This window comes from Oryzias melastigma, linkage group LG21 (assembly GCF_002922805.2).
Source record: "Oryzias melastigma strain HK-1 linkage group LG21, ASM292280v2, whole genome shotgun sequence".
In the NCBI taxonomy this organism is placed as follows: Eukaryota; Metazoa; Chordata; class Actinopteri; order Beloniformes; family Adrianichthyidae; genus Oryzias; species Oryzias melastigma.
Genome location: NC_050532.1, coordinates 18,935,133 through 18,960,488, shown reverse-complemented (window position 1 = coordinate 18,960,488; position 25,356 = coordinate 18,935,133). Strand labels below are relative to the sequence as shown.

The 25,356-nt window shown below is 38.1% G+C and overlaps 1 protein-coding gene across 3 annotated transcripts; it reads left to right on the top strand.

Moving 5' to 3' along the window:
* On the top strand, window positions 1-25,309 carry ppp1r9ala (protein phosphatase 1 regulatory subunit 9A-like A). 3 transcript variants are annotated; one of them, XM_024286066.2, is made up of 20 exons: window positions 1-145; window positions 648-2,492; window positions 10,120-10,252; window positions 11,186-11,306; window positions 11,609-11,713; window positions 11,927-12,056; window positions 12,718-12,879; window positions 12,975-13,028; window positions 13,234-13,463; window positions 15,021-15,117; window positions 15,194-15,320; window positions 17,795-17,946; window positions 18,943-19,258; window positions 19,328-19,385; window positions 19,462-19,536; window positions 19,671-19,875; window positions 20,985-21,029; window positions 23,392-23,508; window positions 24,051-24,239; window positions 24,350-25,309. In XM_024286066.2, exons 2-20 carry the CDS (start codon window positions 768-770, stop codon window positions 24,506-24,508), a joined length of 4,200 nt encoding a protein of 1,399 aa, XP_024141834.1. In that variant the 5' UTR covers window positions 1-145; window positions 648-767; the 3' UTR covers window positions 24,509-25,309. The 3 variants fall into 3 exon arrangements, with proteins under 3 accessions (XP_024141834.1, XP_024141833.1, XP_024141835.1); XM_024286065.2 differs by having other exon boundaries at window positions 92-247; XM_024286067.2 differs by lacking the exon at window positions 20,985-21,029 and having other exon boundaries at window positions 93-247; window positions 19,465-19,536.
* Window positions 25,310-25,356: the final 47 nt, after the last annotated feature.

The window sequence follows — 25,356 nt, the reverse complement described above, 5'->3', positions numbered from 1 at the left end:
TAGGTTACAGTCCTGGAATGTGCGCGCGCTCCCGAGCTCTCCGTTGAACTCACTTGCTGCGCGCGCGCGCTCCGCTCTCGCGCACTCTCGGCAGGTCTGGGAAGAGACAGACAGGGAAACGCGGCTGGAGCGGGGAATGATGGCGGTGAACAGGAGGAACCAACAACTTTAAGAGAAAGAAAAAACAGTTTAAAAACAGGATTGGTGCAAGTTTTTATTTCTAAACCCAGGGCGATGAAACGGACAGGTGAGAAGCCGCCGACGTAGTTTACTAAGGCGGGACGGTTCATGTTTTTCAGTCGTTGAAACGCGACAATGAAGTGTGTTGACTGAGAGACACCGACGTTCAGGCGTGTGTGTAACTGTTGGCCTCAGAAAGTTGAACTTTGTTTTGTGTTTAATGGCCTCGGGAAAACTTTCAAGCTGTTGATAGCAATAGTTTGTGAATGCTAGCGTCGATGTTCGCTTTGATTTGACGCGTTAGCTATGGCGCTAAAGTGCAAAAAAGTTGCTAGCAGCCGTTGGATTTTGAAATGAACTCTTCCATTTTTCAAACACAAAACAGGCTAGTTTTGTTTTACAGATAGTTGTGACAAATTGAGAAGCTGGTGCGCTGCTTGTGAAACTTTTCCCCACTTTTGTTTCAGTTAAGCTCCAGAAAACCTCCGCCTGACCCACTGCTCCGGTGCCGTGAAGCCTCCTGTTGGTTCCCCACCAACCTGCGTGCTCTGCCCCTAAAAGCCGGCTTCTTGGGCTAAGATATAACCATGATTAAAGCGGAAACTAAAGGGGAGAGGACCCTACGGAGCGCATCCCCTCACAGGAACTCCTACAAGTCCGACTTCCACGCCATTAAATGCTCCTTTGACGGACTAAAGCCAGAGGGACCTTCCAAAACCTTTGCAAATGGATCTACTGACTCCCGGGAGGACTCCAGGGGGAGACCTTTTGGCACCAGGGTGAACAAGATAAAAAACATTTTCCTGCAAATGGACGGTCAGCTGCAGGAGGCCCAGGAGGGGAAGCCAGCCCTGAAGTCAGATGTCCCCCAGGCCTCCCCACCAAAGATGCAGTTTCCTGTTGTTGCTCCAAGGGTTAGCTTCAACAGTGCTTCAAGCCCCGAGTTGCACAGTGCAGAGAAAACTTCCAAAGGAGAAGATGTGGAGATCGACAAGGTGGCTCTGGCAGAAAAGTTCTCCGTGACCAGGAAGCTGTTCGAAAGGGGCCTCAAAGAGCCGCCTGCGGCAGAGAAGCAGACTCCAAGCAGGGTAGTGAACCGTTTATCCCTCGGAAGCTCCTCCGATGATGGGAAAAGTGGACGGAGAACTTCGGGATCCGTGGAAACGCCAAGTAAATCTGAGCAAACTGTTGTATCACCCCTTAAAAGTCCTTTGGAGGATGCAGCAGATGAGAAAAAGCATTCGTCCAAAATGAATGTAGGGCCCATGTCGATGCGCTTGGAAACTAATGCACCAGAAAATGCTGATGCTTCTGGTGGGAAAGAAGGGTTGCCGTCTTCTAAACACAGCACCCCTGAACACATGCAGCCTGCTTCTGTAAAAGAAGCCTCAGAATCCTCATTCATAGTGTCCAGTAAAAGCAAGGACTGTAAATCTTCAAGTGTTGTGTTTAAGTCCACATTCCATGGTAGCAGTCCAACATCTAAATCAAATTCTTTGACAACTGATGCCACTCACAAGCCCCACTCAGCAGAGGAAACTACCACAACCACCCACGGCACCAAGCTCTCTTCTGTTGATGGCTTTAGTCGGACATCTGCTGGAGGGGATGGAGGCAAAGCGCATAGCACCCCCTCAAGGGATGCGAAACAGCCTTTTCCATCAGCTGATGGCCCGCAGAGCGCCAGCAGGGACAAAACCCCAGAAAGAGCCCAGAAGGATGATGATGCAACCCTTAGCCCCAGAGGGGACAAACCAACCGGCCAGACGTCGGGCGCCAAAGGCGCCGGCACAGTACGGGCTGAGCTGGTCGTGGTGCAGAATGAATCCTCAGAAAGTGACGAGGAGGATGATAATGTGTTTGAAGAGCAACAGCACAATGACTTTGGAGGAAGCTTTACACCAGAAAAGGTGAAGCTCGACACAGTTAATCAAGTCACTTCGCAGGAAAGAACTAAAGAAGAACAAAGGGCGGCTGGTGTTGTGGATGAGGGTATAGTTCTGAAAGAAAAGAGAAGGGAAGACAGTTTAGCTGTGAGCCAGGATGGTGAAGACGATGAGATCGAGGAGCAGGAGGACCAATGCAGTCATGGCAGAGCTTCTCCTGTAGTCTGTGGTATCGAGAATGCAGCATTCATGGATGACAAGGATGTAGAACAGATCCTGAGGGAAGAAGAAGAAGAAGAAGAAGAGGAGGAGGAGGAGGATCAAGAGTATAAGGAATATGAGGACTGTTATGAGGCCCCTGGTTTGTCAGAAGAAGACGAGCCTCCCTCCAAGAGAAAAATCCAGTTCTCCACGGATCCTATCCTGGTAAGTGTTTTGTTTACACCTACAGCTCTGATGCACTGCTCAAACATCTTCAGTACCTTTTATTAAAAACCACAGTCTTGCTGTTCGACTGACTCAGCTGTTGGTGTCTGACCTGGGTGTTCCCTGCAGACTCAAAACAAATCGGTAGAGGAGGAGAATACCTTCGTTGTCTGGTATTTTCATGTCAAAGCTGCCAGAGTGTATCATCATATGAGCTTGGCTATAGTTAAAAAAAAAGAAAACAGTCTAAAAACTATTGTTTATTTGATCTTGTTGAAAGAGGAAGTAGGTTGTTTAACTGCCTCCCTTATCTCTGCAGAGATAAAAATTTTGGTCGTGGTTGTTTTTTGGGCTAGAGCGTTGACCTGTTTTAAATTATTTTACTGCTATTTAAAAAAAAAAAAAACTTAAGTAAAATCTCACCTTTGTGTAATAAGCATGTGTGCACGCTTACACATCTAGATAAAAATAGGATGGAGTGAGCACCTAGCTAATCTTCTTTTCTGCTTCTGAGTCTGTAAACTGGAGTTCAAAAATCCATTTGTCTGCTTTCATGAGCATTACAGTGGATCAGATTTTTTTTAGATGTGACCCATTCCCTCGCATTCATGCACTTATTTTAAATCTTGGTTGTGGTGCATTTTTGAGACAAGTGGAGGCACTTCAATGTTTCCTATTTTTTTTTTTGTCGTTGGGTTATTTATAAAGTTAGGGAATCCCTTCGTGTTCCAGCCTCCTGCACAATTCGCTTTTTTGGAATCGCAGAAAAATCATTTCAGCAATACAGGCAATTAAAAGTATCTTAAATATATGTCCAGATTCAATCTCATAGATGAAACTTAACCCAAATGTCAACAGTCAAGCTCGCCTAATTCCATTTAAAGTTTATAGTTTTCTGAGGCATTTAAATATTTGTTTTAGGAAATCAAAAATGTGTAAAAACAATTTTGCCCTTTTGAACCAAATATTTCTTTACTTTTAAATTCTGGCTCTAGGGGATATAAAGAATGTTGAGATTTCATTTAGCAACATAATCCCTCATTGACAATGACAACACAATCTCTTTAGTTATTTTTGATCAAAGACATTTTGATGCATTGTTTTTTAATGATTTATTGTTGCGATGAAGAGGGTAAGAGTAAAAGGGTGAGTCATATTTTTCATCATTGATTTTCTACCATTAGTATATCTTATCAACATTTTGCTAAAACACAACAGAGAAAATCACTCCTGTGCATTCCACACTGTTTGCGACCCGCTCGCTGTTTATACAGGCTTTTAAAATGAGTTGTTATCTGAGGGTGTGGATCTCCCCCTTTTTTCCCATCCCAGTCATGGGGGGTCCTGGGAGAGGGGACCAGAAGCTGGCCCGGAGTGAAGGGGACACAAACAAAAGCTTAGCTATGACAGAAATACTCCTAATTTTGCAGATGCATATTATAATAGAGTCCTAAACTCTATTCACAACTCCCAGTAAAAGGCTTTCTGCATCATTGATAGTTCAATACTTGTCTGGTCAGATTTATGTGCCAAATTTGAAGCAACTTTTGTCCAAAACTATATTGTTTTGGACAGCTAACATTTTTATTTGTAGTTTTAGTTACGAAAGCCTGATTCCTCACAGGCTGCTCTCCCGAGCTGGTGCTGGAATTGAATGCGCTTGTGCTGGACCTGACAAGGAGACAGGAAGTGCGTTGTGCTGCTTGCTCACAACAGGATTGGGTTCCTAAGTAACCCAAGAATCCTTGACAGAGAACTCCTGTGTGGAAGAAAGGTCTTCTTTGTGAAGCAGAGGATAAATCGGCTCTAAACACGCATCAGCCTTGTCAGGGATAAAAAGAGAAATTTGGATAAGAAGCGATTCAAGGCAAATATTTAATGCTTACTGCAGACAAATACACTTAATGGGCCTGGTACTTGAAATGTTCCATCTATTACTTGCCCAGAGTTTAACCTTGTAAAGTTAAATTTATTGACCTTTTTTGGGACATTTCGGCAAAAAAATATATAATGTTGTCCTTAAAAGAAATTATATTTAAAAAGTTTGGTATGGGAAACACTTTAGTATTTTTCTGTAAGTGGATGCATGTGTATACTGTATCACAGTTAGATAGTACTTACTTTATGTGATGTAAAATAAGTTTTACAACTATAATCAAATGGTAATTTTCTCCTTAGACATAAAAAATAATTAATATAAATACATTTGAATTTACATGCATCTGTAACATAACATGTCATTTTTCAGTATTATATATGTTTTGTCTAATAACACAATGTAGATTTAGGAGTCATTTAATCATTCTTGATCACAGCGGTTTGTCTGTTCATTTACTTGGTTGTGTGAACACTGCAGCCTCATTACTTAAGCATTTATCCTGGAAGTCTGAAGAGGCTGTGTTGAGATTCACACATCATGTGACACGCAAGAACATTTTGAATGTTGGAGTTGACCACAACCACAAAAGCTAAGATCTGCACCTGTTGCCCCGCACCGCCCTCCGCCAAAAGAAGAGCGCTTTTTAATTAAGCGGCTGCGTTGTCCCTTTTTGAGCACACAGGGTGTGGTCAGAGGCGGTATGGGTCATTCTAACCAACCTTTTGGTGCTTACACTGTACACATTAGTCCAACTGTTTGCCTAGTCCTGTAAATGTGTCTCTCTTTTTCCCCAACACGTCCACTGTAAAGAGTTAAGTAATTGTCAAATATTTGTTGAAAGCTTGCAAAAAAAAGCTTAAATGTCACCAAAGATTTAAGACTTTCAGTCTAAACCAGCTTTTAACTTCTTTTTTATGTCGCAAGTTGCATAAAGTCTGTCCTAAAAATGAAAAAAAAAAAAATTCTGACATTTTATCATCATGTCAGCCATGCAACAACTTGAAATCAGATTTTTCAGGTTTTGTTATTTTGGGGGTTTGATTTAAGGGAAAATACTTTATCTTCATGCATTTAGTATTTAAAGTGTATTTTTATTTTTTTAATAAATATTTCTAAAATTATTTTTTAAAATAAAGTATTTAAGTAATTTAGTTTTAGAATTTGTTACTGCTTTTACATGAAAAACAAAGCATTTGTAGGCTACTGATAAAAAACAAAAAACAGAAACCTGTCCAACCAGTTTATGCTCTTCCTTTCCTGCTTTAGGTCATGTATCACCACAGTGATGTTTAAGCAAGGCAAATTTGAATGTCATTGTATTGGTCATCCATTATATTTTATGAAGAGCTGGAGTGCACTTGGTCTAAAGTAGTGTTTTTAGATTAGATGAGCATTTTTATAGTAGTGTTTGTTGGACTCGCATTTAAGCATTCCATGTGACTGTATGACATTTAAAACGTAGACAGATCTATTCAGCAGCCCTCCCTCTAACCTGATGCTGCTCTGTTTTACAGATTCAGGTAAACAGGACTTTGAACTCTAATGGTTTTGTGTAACAACTTTAAATTAAAAGTTGTCAGTTTGTTCATAATGCTGCTAGATTTGATTTTGCAGACACATAGTTTGAAATAGGAAGTCCATAAATCACCTTATAGTCTAAAAGTAAGAAAAGGAAGGCAAACATGCACACAGGAAGTACTAAGGATACATTACACTGTGTTCACTGTTGTGTCTACTCTGATTCTAAAATCTGAATTGGCTTCAATTTCTTCCCCAGCTCAGTCTCACAGCATGTTTTGATTTGTTGGCTTTTTGTAGTTCTGTTTAGATTACTTAGACCTCTTTCCAGTGGTCAGCCCATGCTTTTTTACACTGGCAAATTTCTTTCTTTACTTTTTTTTTGTTCGTTTGCTTTTCCATACAGATGCTGACTCATTTCCCACACTGGTATTCTGTTATATTGAGGGCAATGAGGGAGGGATGGAAAGTGTTTTCATTTTGGGTGTGGGGACGCGTACATCTGTGCATTGGAGCTCACATGCGGTAAAGAAAAGATCATCAAAGTTGGAGGAGATGGATAGCAAGCCCACACATCTTGCAAGTGGTTTGTTTTGAAGAAGAAATGGAAATATGATGAAAGCATCAGACCTTAATGGATTCAGATTATATCTTGAGAAGTGCCACTAAAGCCTTGTTTTCACTGAGCTGTTCGGTATTTTGAGCATTTCTATTATAAACTGGCCCATTAGCCGTACCATTTTTAGGGCCTTGTTGGTTGTAGGTCCATAAAAAAATGGAACAGACTGGTTAGCGCTCAGCTCCTGTTGAAACCGTTGATTGGTAAAAGTTCATTACAACAGGAGAAAGCGGCTGTATTCCTCTGCGCCGCATGCAGTCCTATGTCAAACTACATTAAATGCCTTATATATACAAACTATCAAAAACCAGCTGCTGAATGACCTCCGTCGTTGTTGTTAGCTTTACCCTGCGTGCACCGTGACGGTCCAACTTTGAGTGGAAACGCTCGCCTGAACTGCCTGGACCATACAAAACCAGACTTTACTATACTGCTCAGTGGAAATAAGGCTTAGGTTACAAAAGAAAACATTTGGACTTTTGATTTTTAATGTGTAAGTGTACCCTGCCTTTTCCCAACAATTGCTGGGATAGGCTCCAGCAACCCAGTGATCCTGGAAGGGATTTAGCGAGTTTAGAAAATGAATAGATGGGTGAATTTTTATTAAGTTGAAAATACAATTAGTACCTAAGATTTTTTTTTCTTTTTGGTCTGCTAAAGAGTTTGTATTCCTTTGAGCCAAATGATGGAATTGGTGAGAAATGTTAACAAAGAAGATTGTTTGAATATGGCTCAAAAACATTCAAAGTAGATCACAATGGTTTGGTGTAAAAATTTGTGCAGTCACTTTTAGCTTTTTAAAGGAACACCAGTTACTTATTTGTATTACATTTAATTTCAGAGTGTAACAAATGGATATAAAAAACATCAACCTGTGAACAATGGAGGTTTATGATATTTTTGATTATTTTAAATGTATGAAAAGTTCCAAAAGTGAGGGTAAAATAATTGAAGAGATTCACATTGAATGAAAAGTGATTTTTTTACACTTAGCATGAAAGATGACAGTCATAGAAAATATATATCCTGTGGCTTGTTTGACAGTGGCCTTTCTCTCATCAGCACTATAGACTTGTTCCGATTTAGGGTTCAGTTCTTGTTCAGAAACTTACTACATGCTCTGTTTACAACTTCAGCTTCTGTGCTGTGTGAAAAAGAGAGGAAGACTTGGAAAGGAAGTGATTATTCTGTAGCTGTCTTCAGGTCTTGACATGCTGCAGAAATATTTATCTGATTACCTCATGTAACCTTGCAGTCCATGCCTCAAATTACAAATTGTAGTTAAACACTGGATGTGGCTGCTGCTTTTATAGTTGGAACAAAATGAAAGTTCTAATCTGACATCTTGATGTATTGTTTAGCATACTCAAAAGATGACTATTTAAAGACAACAAATATCACTTTCACTTCAATCAAAGGCAGGACCTTTTTGTTTTATGTACGATATAATAAAGTTAAAGTTGTTTACTAGTTGTTATAAATGTAAGTGGAAAATGTTTTCCTCACATGTAACCAGTGAGCTGCGCTTGGAAACTATTTTGAGATTTATGCCATTAGAGAATTGAAAGATTACCCTTAGCTCTTGAATTTACCACTTAAGATATGAAATGTATCTAAAAAAACTATTTTTTTCAGAAAAATGTTTAAATGGAGCAAATAGGTTTGTTTGAGGTTATTTTTAGTCAATGAAAGCTTATCAAATGATATGCTTTATTTGCAACCTATTCTCTGTTTACATAAATTTAAAATTGAGCTTTTTCTTTTTCCTATCTTTGACCTATTTATTTTTGTTTTTTGAAATAGTGCAGGGCAGTGGTTTCTTTATATTAGACAAAAGCTTCACAAAGATGAGCTGTCTTGCTATCATCTATTCCAGCTTGCATTAACTTCATGTTTTTTGTTCTATAGTTCAGTACAGATTTCATTAAATCCTTTTCCTTTTTTTCCGGATTCCAAAATTGTAGATTTTCCAGTCAGTCAAAGCCACCAGTCCTCTTTCAGACACCTAGTGGAACAAAATGGATCTGTCTGCTTTAAGTTGATCCAGTCAGCAGTTGTATGATGTACTTTTTGGCATTATACAGGAGTCATTCTGACCCCAACCAGATTAAAGACTACTAATGGCAAAGCAGGGGGCTTATATTGGCGACCCTCTGTTTGATTCATCTCTCTAATCAGGCTTTAGCCTCAGTTGATGTCTTCTAAACTTTAATCTTCTTTCTTATCTGTGTTTCACATCCTCATCTTGCACATATCATGTTTTAGTAGTTAAAAAAAAGATTCAATGTAATCCCACAGAAACTGTAAACTATTAATATTATGAGTTTTGTTCCAGAGACATCTGGGCATATACATGTATTTTTAACTTTTTTTTTTACGTGATTTTAAGTGGAATTTAGCTATTTCTTCAACATCAAAAGTTTGGGGTTTTGTCTCTAAGTAGGAGGACTGTATTTCAATTTTCTGAAACAATTATACCAACATTTTTAAAATATGCTCACTCATGAATATGGCAGAGTTTGAGAGAAAAAAAAGCTTTTACAGCTCATGATCTTTAGATTTTGTGTGGGTGATGTGCTCACTGTCTTGTATTTAGTAATATTTACATACTAATAAACCTTTATAACTGGATATGAAAATGAATTTCTGCAGTTGCATCATGCATCTTATATCCTGTTGAATGCATAAGATGCAACTATAGAAATGAATTTCTGCAGTTGCATCTTATGCATTCAACAAGATATAAGAAGTCTGCTAATTTTAGAACACTTTCCTTTTTGAATAAGGAGACAAAACATAAATTACCAACAATCCAGCAATTTGTGCTAATATAATAGAACATATTTAAGTGGGTAACTGCTCTGGAACAATAATAATTGACTTCTTTGGTTGTCCAGTTTACTGCTTCTTATGTGTTAATGTTCTGCTAGCAAATATGACAATTGTTGCAAATAAACAGGCAAAGATGCAAGAAAGCAGTTTCATTTGTTTTCTCCTCGTCCTTCAAACTCAAAGCTGCTCCCCACGCATATTTCTCTGCTCGACATGCAGTGCTCGTCGTCAGACGGACTTTTATGATTTAGAAGGCAGAGATAGTCTGGTGTTTAATCTCTGGTGTTCAGGGTAAACACCACAAGGTGTTGTATGCTCCAACAAATGGCTTTTGTGGGGGCCAATATCTATCAACAGAAAGTTAAAAATTATGGAGTTTTTCCCGTCTCTTAATCTATGTCTTTATGAGCAAAAAAAAGTTGGTCACCTCCAAGCATTACCTCTCTCCAGATGTGTCCTACTTTCCACATGGCTTAGGACTTTGTAACTGCAGATGTTTTTTTCTATATTTCAAACAAAGTTAAACTTAATACATTTAAGAAATTCCTCTTTTGCTGCTGTGTTAAATATTAGATCTGTGAAGAAAATATGTATGAATGAGATGTTCTCTATCGTTTGTGTTTCAAGTTCTCATAGGAACAATAACGTTTTTCTTTTATCTCTTTTAGTTTTTGCAAAACCAATACACTCCTGAGAAAAAAAACTGATTGCTTTTACTCAACAGCAAACATTGAATTTCTGTATGAATTTTACACCTGTGCTGTTTTGGACAAAAACAGATCTTCAGCACCTTCTCCAATGAAGACTATGATCGGCGCAATGATGATGTTGATCCAGTTGCGGCATCTGCAGAGTATGAGCTGGAAAAGAGAGTGGAGAAGATGGATGTGTTTCCCGTCGAGATTCAGAAAGGTAGGTTGTAGATCTGGTATTAACATTTTAGTGATCTAACCTCCAGTAGAACTGCTTTCTTAGGTTTTCAGATGTAATTTTTTTTCTATAACTTCATTGAGCATAAATCAGACTTTTTTTCCTCCCATGAAATAGTGGATGTCCCCTGATGCTTAAAAACTCGTAGATTTTGATGCCTTTAATTTAAAGCTCTAATTTTTAGTTAAATTGTGTTTCATAAGTGGAGTAAAGAAAAGGAACCCACTAAAATTGCTGTTTGAATGAGATGTTGAACGTGTAGTGAGTTCAACTTTTTTTTTCCTGTTAGCAAACTCAGTATTTTCATAATTTACACGACACCTTTAAGATGACATTTGACTTACTGACATTCTGCAACTTTAAAAATGTGGTCAGTAAAGGTTACCATGGTGATCGGGTCAAGTAAAGCAAACTAGAAAAGCTCTTTAGTGGCTTGGGGCATTAAATCCACTGCTGAGCTCAAAAATTTGGCTTATTAAGCATGATCCCCCAGACAGAAGAGACAGAACTGGAGCTTTGACTTTGCTTAATGCTGCTGTGGTCAATAGGAGAGCAGAAATTAATATCTAGTATCTGACTGGTAAAATTTTTGTGAATTCAAATTTAATTTAAACATTTTTTTTTAAGTTGGAAATGTATATTTAAAAAAAAAACATTAAGTACATTGAGTACCAGATCCCATTTGTATTGACTATCATAGGAATTCTTCTGAATGAGTACACACTGCATTCTTAAACTTATGATTACCTAGTATTGCATAAAATGACAAAATTCTCATATTTCAGCCTTTACACCTAAACTTGGTCTAAATTTTGCATGAAAACTTCTATTTCTTATCCTTTTATAACCCTAATGTATACAATATTACACAATTATAAGCTCTGTCTTCCTCTTACCAACTATTGCTGTTATCAGGAGACAATGGCCTTGGTATTAGTATCATTGGAATGGGAGTTGGAGCTGATCAGGGTCTGGAAAAGCTTGGCATATTTGTAAAAACTATAACCCAGAATGGAGCTGCGGAGAAAGATGGACGGTAAGTTTGTTCTTGTAATTTTATTTATATACACACAACTATAAACATTACTTTTTTGTGACTTTAGAGGAACCCTTTCATTTTTTTAAGCACCTGAAGTATATCAAACACAAAATGTACAGGGCTGTTATTTTGAAACTGCCTGCTAAATACTGTTTATTATTGTAAAGATTTTTTTTCCAACTCTTAACTTGGAGAGAGCAGTCTTTTTCACTACAGGGAATCACTTGTGTTTTACTTCTGTTAAACTGTATGCACAACTCTGTGATAAAATCTTTTGAAAAATGTGTCTATATCACCAGGATACAGGTGAATGACCAGATAGTGGAGGTGGATGGTGTCAGTCTGGTGGGAGTCACCCAGCTGTTTGCTGCAACTGTCTTGAAAAACACTAAAGGCACTGTCAGGTCAGTTTAACTCTTAAAAAAAGATTATTGTTGATTAAAAAAGTGTTTACATTTCAATACAAAAGTTTACAGATTTTTTAAGGATTTTTTACCCTCAATATGTTTCAGAGTACTTTTTTCTTTTTTAGATTTTGCACATGCACAGTAACAATTATTTTAAGGAGTCATGAAAAATTTAATGTTATAAAGTTTTTTAATGTATTTAAAAACTAGCTTCCTGATTGGTCGAGAGAAGCCAGGAACTCAAAGTGAGGTTGCCCGCCTCATAAGCGAAACACTGGAGCAGGAGAGAAACCAGCAGCAGCAGAACCTGGATGACCCATATGAGCACTCCACAGAGGAGGTTAGTTCACCCATAATATAAATATCTTTTAACCCGTAGTTATGGCAACAACATGCCTACTTGAATTGCTTGATAATAACAAAAAAAAAGGAGTGTGAGTCTGATATCAAAACCTCCAGTTCAAGAGGTTTGAGTGTGGTATTTATAATTATAGAATATTGTGAGGTGACACTGCAGTTGTCCTATGCCCCTCCCAGTTCAATCCCACTCGGCTGAACCAGGAAATGAGCAGCTGGCTGTGAGTAAGCCATGTGTCACTGTTCTGCCCTGTTGGAAAATGTTCTTTCAGCTGCCATCTGTCTGCCAGAGTTGTGAAATGTTTGCTTTTTTCAAAGTTCGAGCCACCACAGGCTTGAACTTTTGCAACACAGAGAGACTGCGCAAAATAAATAGGATTAGCAGGAGCAGAACACAAACAGTTATCAGTGTAGAAATGGACTCATGTTTTGTGGGTTTAGAATGCAGGTTCTACACTCTAATTGTATTTAATCTCACAAACGTGTGTTGTTTTCCAGAGATCAGGTGCTGATGTTTGCCCTAGATTTATTGATTACAAAATTTGCGGTGACCAGTAGGAGGGTTATTGACACACTGCTGAGTGTGTTTATGGTCATTGGGTGGTTTTCAGATGACATGATCTCCAGTGTAAACATTTTTCCAGGAGGAGCGATATGACGACGAAGAGGACGTGGTAGAAGAAAAGATTCTGGGATCTAATTTTTCTCCAGGGCGGAATGTGGAGGTTTTTGAGCTCCCTGAGTCGGAAGCCATGTTTATGCCAACCAACATGGACAGCTCTCAGATGTCTTTCAGATTCAAAGAGGTATCCAATTGGTTAATTTGGGCTTTTTTGTCATTCAAGGCAGCACATTTAACAGAGTTAACCAATTTTTATTTGTTTTTGATTCTTTTGTGCAGCTGCAACTTAAACACAGCATTGCAATGGAGGACATTAATCATCTAAAAGAAAAGGTATGACAACAATGCATTGGTGAAGACTGATTAGGAACATTTTTATTGTAGAAACTCTCTTTTGTAAGTTGCAAGTCATTTTAAAGTGGCATCGTTTGTTTTCAATGCAATGCTTATGATAGAAAATGAAGTTAAAATCAACGTGTGACAGAATGGTATAACATATGTCATGTCACTGAAGCAACATTCCACCATCTCTGTGAAGGTGCATGAACTGCTGGAGGAAAAATCTTTGTGGGAAACCAGGGAGTCTGCCCTAGAGCAAAAGATTGACGACAGTAACGACAAGATCCAAAAGCTGGAGAGCTACTGGCTGGAGGCCCAGGCTGTGTGTAAGAGTGTCAACGAACAGCTAGCTGAGACCCAAACGCAGTATGAGGCCCTGGACAAGAAGTACAACAAAGCTAAGAAACTTCTAAAGGACTACCAGCAAAAGTGAGTTTGAAGTTCACTGAACTGAACTGTTCAGGTTGATTTATTGGAAGATAAAAGTTAAAAAGAAACTGTGGATTTAAAAAATAAAACAAAATAGAGGTTTAAAATTACAGCATCTATGATTTAACAATGTTTAGCTCATTTTGTGTTTGAAAGTTATGTGAATCAATTAGGACGTTATGGAAAGTAATAAGTGTGGGTTAAAGTTTACATGACAGTAACATGAACACTATGTTCATGCCAAATGCAATCTGTGTGGTGGAGGCGGCCAAGCATACCTCATAAACAATATTTATTTTATGATTAAAGTTGTTATATGTTTCACGGGCTTTAATTGTCGGTTGATTTCATGCTGCAAGGTCATTTTCGAGTTCTCAGTAGATTGTTTTCCCCTCACTGTTTGATTTTGGGGCAAGCCAGTTTGGTCTTGATGTATTTCTTGAGGTTTACAAGGACGTCTTGTTTGATGCCGTTGAGTTTCCTGGAAACATGGTTCATATTGTTTCTCTGTCACTAACTTACTTTACTAGGAAGTAAAGAAAAGTAGTGACAGAGAAGGTTCTAATTTTCTTGATTTTCACCAAAGTTCAGATTGGTTTCTTGTGAACTTGTCAGCATGCTTTCTGCTCATTACTCTTAAGGTTCTGATTATTCCTCGCTCATGTTTCCATGTGTTTTAGGGCTCAAATGAGATACTGACCAGTGTGAGGGGGGGTTGCTGTAAACCCAATGTTCGGATTCCTTTTGTCACTGATATGCACAGTCCCTGTAGAGTCAACGATTGTCCTTTGTATTATTCTCAGCGATTTATTGTATGTTTTCACTGCATTACTGTAATGAGTGAATTATTCCACCTTCTGGGTTTGATTCAAACTCATCAGTGCACCAAAGTGTTGATGTAGTTCCATTGAAAGATGGCAGATCACAAATGTTTTCTGATGTCAGCTTGAATGGGTTTTGTTCCAGTCCCATCCTTCCCATTTCTGTGGTCTTCATGGTCGGAATTTAGGTGAAAAGCCTCACAAGGTCCTGGGTGTTGTTGATGCATTGTATCAAGCTAGTTACTAATGGAGATTAGAGGGTCACATTGTAGGTGATTGAGTATTTTCTGCTCACAGTGAGTAATCAGGGGAGCATTTAAGGACAAAAAATGGAGTAAGCCCAGGTATGTTGACATTTGCATTTGCTCAGCATTAAGGTATTTAACTTTTTGTCACACTTCTGAAGCAGGCAGCTCAAAAATAGCCTGAATTCTCCCTCAGGATTTAGAACTGAAGAAATTAGTTTTGTACAATGAGTAAACCTTTAAAGTTATTTTGAAGAGCAAAATCTTGTGAAATCATGACCTGGATGGAAAAGCCTTAAGGGAGAAACCCACAATACTCTTATTTACTGGTTGGGAATGACTTATTTTTCATCTACATCTTGTACTTTAGTGGATCTAATCCTATTAAAATATTATAGATGTTACTGATTAAATATTTTGGTGTTTAGCAAAGAAATGGGACTTTTTCTAATTCACTTCTGATGGAACATTTATTTTTGTTTCTTCCAAAGAGAGATAGACTTTGTGAAGAAAGAAGAGGAGCTGAAGAAGGTTCTAGAAGAAAAAGACCGCTGGTATAAAGAGCAGCTGGAGAACCTACAGAACAGGGTAAGAAAATAAGCGATTTTGCAAAAGAAATGTATTATGGCTTGTTAGTTCTTATTTTATTTCTTGTCCCTCACAGATATCTGCTCTAGAGGACAGAGGTGCTTCAGGTGTGGAAGTTCAGAGCGGTGAGGATTCTGCGACCGAGGAGAGACGAAGCAGCCAAGACTCGGTTACAAACACTCAGTCGACTGACTCACTGCTAGGTACAGTCAAATTCAAAACTGCTTTTATATTGACAATTTTTATGTAAAAAAAAAATCACTTTGTTGCATAGTTTTTTTAGTATTCCTGTCAATACATTTTTTATCAGAATGCTTAAGTCTAAAAATCACAGATTTTAATCATCAGGATTTTAAATGAGTTTATCGACTTAATCAAAACTAATAAACTGTAACTTTTTGTTCATTAAGCATTATCAGTAGCTACACTGACTCTATACAAAGCAGACAAAGCTGTTTCCAATTTAACATATTTATTTTTATTATTCTATGTTTATAGGAAGTTATAGAAATTTTAATGTTTTTAGGAGGTTTTTTGGTTATATATTTCCCATCTAAAAGCTGTCTAAAAGTCTCTATTTTAACACAGGAAAAGTAAACATTGTAATCATGTCACCCCAGTCTAATGTCTGAACATTTTAGAATATCAGATGTAACATTTTTTCCGTATTTAATGAACCATCATCAAAGCATTATGGTATGCAGGTTCTAAGTAAAAAAAATGAGAATAATTTCTTATCAGTTGGTTTTTACCTCAGCTTGTTCCACGTTTAGTTTCAAAGAAATTATGAAAAAATGTTAATTATTCAGATTTTGCTTCCTGAGATTGCTTGCTTGAAGTGCTGCTAGACTTTTGCTTTAATCTATGAATAACCTTCACTATAGAGGGGCAAAGTAATCAAGATTCTTATGCCCTACTTGTTATCTTCTCCTGTGGTCCATGGAGTCTACATGGAACAAATGCCATTAAATGCACACCTAGCAAGGATGACTAAGATTGTTTATCAGTGGTGTGTCTACATTCCTGAATGTAATCAGTAATGATCAAACAAAGGTGTTTAAGCAGTAAGGACTGAATATTTTAGATTTGCAGACAAACTCTGGGTAAAGAAAAAATATTACTTGTGTATGTTTTTTAGCTATTTGTGTGTAAAAAGGAAAAAAAATCTTAGAGCTTCTGTCCACTACTCATACCCATGTGGCTGTATAGTTGACATGTTGGTTTGAGGCTTAAGTACTCCAGTGGGCTGCCCACTAATTACCAGGTTGGTGGTTTGGTTCTCCACTCTTCCACATCTGGAGAAATCCATGGGAAAAATATTCTTAATGCAGATGTTGACCTTGTATCTGCAGTGGTGTGCCAGTGGTCGAGTTTAAACTATAAACACGCATGTCTGCTATGGGATAACATTTTTAAATGACATTCTTGGAGAATAACTGCTTGTAGTAAAGTTTAACATGAGGTCTGCACACTTAAAACAAAAATCAACAGCTGCTGTTTATACACTGACCTCACAGCTGTAGATACTGAGCATTGTGGAAATATTTTGAATGTTTACACCATAACTTACAAAAGAAAAAGTATTTTACCTTATCTTTCTGTAATGCAGCAGAAACGACAGTCAAAACATTCAGGGCAAAGGGCTTCAACAAGTGTCCTCGACTGCCGCTTTAGCTTTGTTATCCTGAATTACCTGTTCTGACTTGTAAACATGCTCTGATTAATCAACATGACAGATGTTAAAGAGCCTAAGTCCCAGGAATCAATCAGTGTGTTGAAGCAGTAAAACAAATAGGCTTAAAATAAAGAGGAATGTATCCTGTATAAAGCTACCAATTGTTTCATATAACGATAAAGAAATAAAGGAATTAGAGGATTGTTTTTCATTTCAATTTTTGAGGAGCAGGAAAAGCAGGTCTGTCCATGAATACTTTTTAGGTAATTCGCACTAAAAATGAGGCTGCTCAGACGATATAAAAAGGCATATTGGTCTTTTTCTGGAGATTACCAGTTGATTTTAAAACTCTAATAAAATGTATATTAACTTTAAAACCATCTAAAATTTTGATCTAAAAAAAAAGCAGAATTAAGGTTAAAATCCTGCTGAACTTTTCTATTGTTAGTCAAAAGTTTTACCCAAGACAGATTTTAGAAGTCCTCCACTTTTTATCATTCCTGAAGAGTAAGGAGGATTGTTATCCATTAACTTGAAGTACCTGTTTCCTGTGTACTGTTATCGGTCTCTGACTAAAATGGGAAGGAATTTTGTCCCTTTCTTCTTCCCTGACCTGCTGCTGTAACTTGAGGTTTATGGGTACGGTAGATCCATACACAGCTGCTGTAACAATCCCGCTCAAGTCTGGACTTTGACTCAACTGTTGCAACACAATCATTCTTTTCTTTTTCACCAATGCTGTTAAACATTCACAGATTTTGCATATTGTCCTCCAGTGACCTAATTTGCCAAACCTCGGCTGTAGGACTGACATTTTTGTACTACGGTGGCCAAGTTCTGCAGATTAATATGCTCAGATGTATCTGATCTGTGAAATGCTTGAGGGTTGTGACCAAATATCTTGTTTCTTTTTATTGTTTGCATTGATTGAAAGCGTCCAGGGCGCGGAGCTGCCTTTTTTTTTTTTACCATGCCCCTAATTTGATGGTCTTTTATCTTTAGAACAAGAATGGATCGAGTCGATCCCCGAAACCAAGCGCTTGGACACCAGCGTGCACAGAGCCAAAGGCCAGCTGGCTCAGATGGCCAAGCGTCAGCCTCCGTCCCGGAACAAACTGAAGGAAAGCCTCGCCGTGGCTTCGTCCTATTCTCAGGTGAGCCACCAAATCTCAGTGTTTGTGCAGTTTTAGATTCCTCTATATAATGCTGCGTTCACACCAAATTAGATTCGCACTGAAAACTTTCCATACGCCGCCTCTGTTTTTAAGCTCTCCAAATTTGCTGTTTGATGCTTGTCCAAAAATATGTTTATAAACTTGATGCCACATGTGGGAGGAGCTACTGTCCAAAATTTTTAGCCTCAATCCTACGTGGAAGCACTGATTGTTTCTTTTTTTTTTTGTTTTGAAGAGGTCTACAAAAGCATTGATTATCAGGTTCTGGTGAGCTTCACCTTCTACTGCAGCAGCTGCATCTGAATGTCGGCCACTTTCAGCGATGCTTCCATCTGTCTGTGACCCAGTTTGATGACTTCTGTCCTGCATTAGTCCAAGGAGAGAAAATTTAAGAACAAAATTGGATAATCTTTTTTTTATTGTCTTGACCCAAACAAGAAAAGTATCATAAATGTCAGGAGAAGAACGATCAGATTCTCCCCTCATGTTGCTTTTAGTCTCCAACTTCTGATTACATCATCAACGTGTCATGGGCCAAAGCTGTTTTTCTGATTGGTTGATATGACGCAAATTCTTTGCCAGAGTTCAGATATTTGAACCCTGGAAACATCGCCCTCGAAGTATCCGATTTTTCGCTGTCCCTCCTGAAGCACACTGCTGCTGGACCACACGTCTTCTGATCGCATGTGTTCGTTAATTTACCAATCTGCCACGGATGAACAACTTAAGAATTGTAAAAATGTGTTGGCCAATAATTAAAGGGTTTTCAACATTTATTGAGGTGTTTTTTTCACTATGGTGTCTAAATAAAAACAACAAATCCTAACATTTAGCATCTTTTTTTGGTCTTCTTTTCAAAGTACAATCAAGGAAAATTCGAATTTTGGCTAAAACCTAAACTTCCACTTTTATAAATAGCTTTTGTCTCCTCTTCCTTGTATTGTCCTTTAAAAATAACAACTTTGGTCCCTGCAGGAAACCGAAGAAGAGGACAAGCAGGAGGAGCTGGATTCTTCCAGCAGTCGGAGGTCCACTGGGGAGAACCTGCTTCTCCCGGTTAGCGCCTGTTATCCTGGGAGTGGACGGAAAGATGATCCAAGCGAGAGCACGGACGCTGTCAGGAGTAACGTGGAGCTCTCCAGCAGCCCGTCGTTGTCGCCATCGCAGGGAGAAAGTCCTGAAAGCAGCAGCCCAACTTTGTCCCCTCCCAAACACACGTCCTCGCCGCATTCCCCCACCAGCTTCATCCGCAAGAAGAGGGAGTCCAAAGGCAAGACGAAGGAGTCAAAAGGTTTGTAATGTTGATGCGTGATCCTTGCCTTAATGCTTCTCAAGGTTAATTTTCAGTCTTTGATTACAGAAGACTTCGGTGAAACTTCTCAAGGAGGAAAACCTAAAAGGCGGTTTCCAGATTTTGGGCAAGTACCTAAACTGATCCCATTAAATCAATGTTTTTCTTTATATTTCTAACCTGAGTGTTCCTGATTATGCAAGCAGGGGCCTCCGCAAGTCAGGTGGAAAAGGAAAAAAACATGACAAGGAGGCTTTCAGAGCATCTTTGGACAGCAGGTACTTTTTAAAATTTAATATTAAGGCATAAGAAAGGCATATTATCATGATATTTCTTAATCTGGCTCATTGGATCTGTAGCTTTCATTGCCAGTTCTTAATGATGCTAATGTTACTTTTTCTGTCATGATCAGGGGGTCTGCAGAGTTACTGGAGGAATCTGGTGGAAACTTGTCTCCTGCGGAATCAATGACCGCCATCCCCACATGTTTACCCTTCTCCTGGTTTGGAGACAAAGAAAAGGATAGAGACAGAGAAGGTCCGTCCTCCAGCAGCAGCAGCCTCCCGTACACCGCAACCGAGCCCAGCAACGAGCAGAACCATGAACGCAGAAACAAGGTACGAAGATCTTCACCAATATTATCCTTTAACAAAGGAGAATTTGTATGTTTCCTCTCCAGATAACATTGATTATAAAAGTGAGTCAATTCTGATTTTAAGAGGCAAGAATCATCAGTTTCCACACCAGCTTTACAAATGAGCTTCACTTTCTAAGTAGATCAGTCAAACAGACAGAAAGGTCTCACTTTTCCATGATCATGAATGAAGTTGTGTTTTAGCAGTGATAATAACTCAAGGTTAAATCTGAGTGATGTGAATGTTTAGGGCAGTACCCTGAGAGAATGATCACATATTCATGTTGTGGTGTGTTGGATATATTCATTAAAACTTGAATTAAATTCTAGTTTATTCATAGAAACACACAGTGGCATCTTTGACAAAGTTTTAGAGACTGCATTTGCATTTTTATAAGAAAAACCTTAACCAAAAAAACAGTCTGAGTACATTTTTAAAACTGCTGAGTTTCTCTCATTTATCTCCAGTCTTTACTCCTTATTCTCCATTTGTTTTTTCCTCATTAAATGTTTGGTTCAGTCTTGAATGCCTTATTTTTTTTAGGAAATATGATTCTATTACTTAGTATTTAAAAGTCTGAAGTGTTTAAGAAGCACACTAAGCGGGACCAGCTTTGTATGAGTGAGCACGCCGGGTTCTTGTCATGTGGGCAAAACTATAAAATCAATTTAAATATTGCAGCTCGGCTAAAGTAGGTGCAGATTTAAAGGACATCTTAAAAGGGCTTCTTTATGACCACATTTTCTCTCCAACTTTAGAAGAGGAATATTTCTTCCAGTTGATGTTAATCTGCTGTGCGTGAATGTTAAGGTCTTCTAAAAGCACAAAAATGTGTACTTTTTTTTAAAACGCAAACATTTTTTCTGGATATTTTTTTTTTTGTCTCATTCATTCTTGTTGAGGGGAGTAGTTCAGGGTTTTTGATGCAGATGAACAAATCTAAATATCTTGTGTTCATGTCTAAAATTAGAATTTTGATCATTTTTTTCTTTTGCTCAGAGATTCCACTAGATTTTCTATATTTGTGTGTTTCTGCTGCTGTGTCGAATAACTGTTTTTCTCAGTGCATCTCTCATGTTTCCTTTAAACAGACAAATCTCTCCTGGTCTTCTTTATTCAGTCGCTCATTAGATTTGGTACAGTATACTCGTTTTTGCTCCCTCTTTAATTTTTTAGAAAAACCTTCAAATGTAACTAACAAACGTAGTTCCAGATTTTCTAACATTTGACACACCCCAATAAAATCCTCATGCTTTCTTTTGTAGTGGCTCTGTGGTAGTGTTTGAAGATTTTAGTTGTGTCTAAATTGTGTTTTTAATTCAGAGTTGAGTTTTATTAACCCATTTATTAACACATCAACCCTAATTAAAAAAGAAAAAATCTTTAACATGTGATAGTTGAAAATGGCCTTTTTGCTGAAAGAAGGCTTTGTGTCAGCTTTCAGCTGCTGCTGCAAACCCTTGGTTTTGCCATCGAGTTTTTGAGAAATGTAACAATTGTTAGTTTCAGTGACGTGCAGTGAGGTTCACGGCTGGTGAGGCACTGATGTCATCTCTCAGATTTACAAACATATGAACCCTACAGAGAGGCTTATTCGCCATTTGATTGACAATAGTTTAAGTGTGTTGTTTAAAATTTAATTTCAATATTTGTATTTGCTTTAAAAAGTGTAGCATAGAAAAAAATTACCAAAATTGTTATTATTGACTTACTTTTACTTATAAATGAAGTCTGCACTGCTCCTTCTGAAGAGACACATGAGTAACCTGTTAGTAGAAGTCTTCCTTTTTTTTCTTCAGTTTTAAAAGTCTCTCTGTCTCAATGGAGATCTCTACCAGTGACTTGTCTTCACATATACCTGAGTTAAGACACGTAATCCTTCATTTAGAAATGGATGAACAATATTTAAGAATAACTTGAAGGCTGGACTTCTGGACTACCACTAACTATTAATCCTTAACTGCGGTGTTACATTCTCTGAGCTCACCAGCGCCCTCTGCCTTGAGGTATGCGTACTACGGTGAGGCAGACGTACTGCCTGCCTCATTTAGTGTACTTCTAAAGTGCATTTTTTGCTAATAAAAAGACTAAATGAGTCACAAACTGGCACCAGTGTAATCAAGAGAGATGGTGAGAAATAAAAAAAAATGTAGTAATTAAAAATGATAGTAAAGCGTCTTTTATGATGACAGAAAGACTGAAATAATAAATCATGTGTCTGCTGAAGCTCTAGTCAGTGTGTGTGGCACAGGGTAGGCATGGGCTGCTAGTGCCTCACTCCGAGTTCTCGTGTATTTGATCAGGAAACTCGTAAATGTGCTACTTTTTACCAAGGAAATGTTGAAAACCCTCACAGAAAAAATAATAATAGAATGGACACATCTAAAACATATTTGATTTTAATTTTTAAAAATGAAAAAGTATATTCTTATTATTTTAAGTTATATTTTAAGCTATATTTTGCTGGTGATGCACAGCCTCACTTGCCTCCCCTGACTGCTTGTCACTGGTTTGTTTGTGTTGATGATACCTTATGCTATGTACGCTCAAAAATGCGCAGAATGTGTGTTTTTCTACGCGCTCTTAAGCAGATGGCATTTACACGGAACTGTCGCTACCTTAAACTAGCGCTTGTACCTCCAGTTGCAAGAAGCTTGGTGCAAAATGTCGAAGCATTTCAAATCTTACTCCAGGCTTTTTCCATTACTGCTGTTTTAAAACTAGTCATTTTTACTCCATAATCAATTTTCCGCCAGTTGGCACTTCAGTGTTTCCAAAAGAACGCCATCCATAAATCACTACCAAACGGAGTCCTTTGTTGGTCAAAGCTCAACTAGTTTAACTTTTGATTGGTACTCAATTGCAGCCTGTTTGTATTTATAGTCTTAAGAAAACGTAAAAAGGTGTGTAGCGATGTTTGAAGGCGGAAGCCGAAAATGCGCATTTACTTACGTTAACAGTCTTTCCATTAGAAGTGATCACTCAAATGCTTTTTTCTGGTGTGTATGTAGCATTAAACTTGAAAGATAAAAACCTCCATATTGTGTATTTTCTTGGTTAATATGGATTTTAGATAAATACTTATGGCTCACCTTCTGACTGTTCCTTATTGAGTACTTATAGGGTTTGATGAAAAAAAAAAAGAATCTATGCAGAATTCTTTACATCATCTTCATATTGTCTCTCCTTAATTTTAACAATTACTTCATACCTGAGTTTTAGTGTTTTTTAGTTCTCCTTTAGATATTTTGCATGGTTAGTTGTAGTTTAGAGGATGGTTGTAGTTTTGGTGATGGATCAGTCGCACCCTAGATTTTTTTTCCCTCCATGTCACTTGTTTCGGGTCAAAGTCAACCACCCCTAATGAATAACGGACCAGCGTTTTCATAGAAACGTCTCTCCTCCTAACCCTCACGTCATTGTGTTTGTTTGCCTTCGTTAAAAAAAGAAATGATGTGTTTCTTTAGTAAATGCGTTCCTTGTGTCCACTTGTTCCAGAGTTTTTCAGTGGTTGATGATTCTAACCCTGCCAGCCACAGTTCAGACATCTCTGGGTTAGTTGCTGAACCCAGTCTGTCTGGGCGCTCACACACTTTAATCTTCTCTTCCAGCGAGGTGAGTGCTTTCCTTGTTGCTCAGTCACAAAAGCCGTGTGGGACGCCTTGGCGGGCCTGAAAGGGGACATTCTCAAGCATGCTCTTTGAGCCTGCCTCCCTTTCATTGCACAGATTAAACCATGAATGGAGACAGAATATGAGCGCTGCATGTGTGTGTGTGTCTTCAAACTTGGCATTTGTTTAGTGTTGCAAAAAGTCTTGCGTGTTGTCAGCTGGGATGTTGATAGTTTTGCTTTTGAACAGATTTTGCAGCTTTGCTCCACATTTTGTTTCGTAGTTTTGTTGGTGTTTTCGATCATTGCACGCTAGTTCTCTGTGTTCTGGCTTTGGGTGATGTGCAGCAGAAATTTGTCTTCTCTATGCTGTAATTGGCTGTAATTTTTTTATTTTTTACAATTGTTTGAAACCATTAATGCATAACAAGTAAATATCTCATCAGTGTTATAATTCTTTTTTAACACTATTTTAGAGGATATGTTTGTTTCAGCAGCTATACAAGAGTGAGTCTGAATTTCCATCTGCTATGTTTGATGTTTGTAGACTTTGGAGGATGAACCAGCAGCTGCAGGTAAAGACTATCAATGGCACAACCGTCCGGTCAGTGAGTGGACCAATCAGCAGGTCTGCCACTGGTTGATGGGCATGAACATGGACCAGTACACGACAGAATTCACTGCCAAATCTGTGGACGGCCAACAGCTCCTGCTGCTGGACAGCGACAAGTTAAAGGTTAAACTAAATCCAAATAGAAAGTGTTACCAAATTATTTTTGCTCTTTACTGTCACCTTGTGGCTGAAACTTGCATAGATTCTGATTCGGGTTTGTTTTGTAATTTTAGGCTCTTGGTGTTTCAAATCAAAGCGATCGCTCAACTATCAAAAAGAAACTGAAGGAAATGAAAAAGGCTCAGGAGAAGATGGAGAAACAGCGAGAGAAGAGGGAGAAGGAGAGCCGGCGTAGTGGGAAGCTGCCCGTCCCTTCTGACTCTGTCTGCTGAGGTATCCGACTCAGAACTCTCAATAAAGGGATCCCATGAAGTTCACAATCACACGGTAACATTCTTTTCTGGAACTGAATGACAGAGCGTTTGTGTCAGCCTGAACCTTGCTGCTAGAATGCTGTCTGACTGCTCAGATGCTCAGCCTGGTGATTCTAAATTACCAGTTGGAATTTAGGCATCTGTCTGACCTGAAACCATCAGTACTGAATATACAGGAGGCTGGTATTTATGTTGTCTCTTTCAGTTTTTTTCTCCCAAAATCAGCTTGAAACAGAGAAGTCGTGATAAGTTTGGTGACCAAAAATCCAGATTTTTGTACCACTAAAAAAGCTAAAACACTTTGATTTTTTTATCATTATTCTGATCTAATGTTGTTCTTTAAAATCACGGCCACAATGATTTGTTTTTTAATCATTTTATATATTTGCTGAACACCTGATTCCACGTTTGGCGCCCTGCTCCAACGTGTTGTACAGTTCAGATAAAAGCACTATATTTGTCTTTTAAGCTTCAAGGGGCAGCTGTATAAATATGTTTTCTATGTGTGCCTGTTAACTGCATATCTTTTTTTCCTTCCTTTTTTTTTTTACCTTAATTCCAATATGTGTTTTATACTATTCAAATGTTTCTACTAAGTAGAATAGCAGGAAAAAATTATTTTTGCAGAAAAGAAACAAATGAGTCTGTTCTGTGCAGAAAATAACATGAAATTACAACAAAAAAAACTGTTTTCTGACTTTTGACAGTCAGAGAAGCTGTTTTTGGCACGTGCAGTATCAATAAACTCACTTTTTATTATTTTTTGTGGTTTTATTTATGTGAGAAAATGATCCAAACATGATTTC

Bases quoted from the DNA above. Each gene is read 5' to 3' on its own strand.
- ppp1r9ala (XM_024286066.2), top strand. From the start codon at position 768: ATGATTAAAGCGGAAACTAAAGGGGAGAGGACCCTACGGAGCGCATCC. The intron at 12,880-12,974 runs GTATCCAATTGG...TCTTTTGTGCAG, and splicing joins TGTCTTTCAGATTCAAAGAG to CTGCAACTTAAACACAGCAT. The intron at 19,537-19,670 runs GTACTTTTTAAA...TGTCATGATCAG, and splicing joins AGAGCATCTTTGGACAGCAG to GGGGTCTGCAGAGTTACTGG.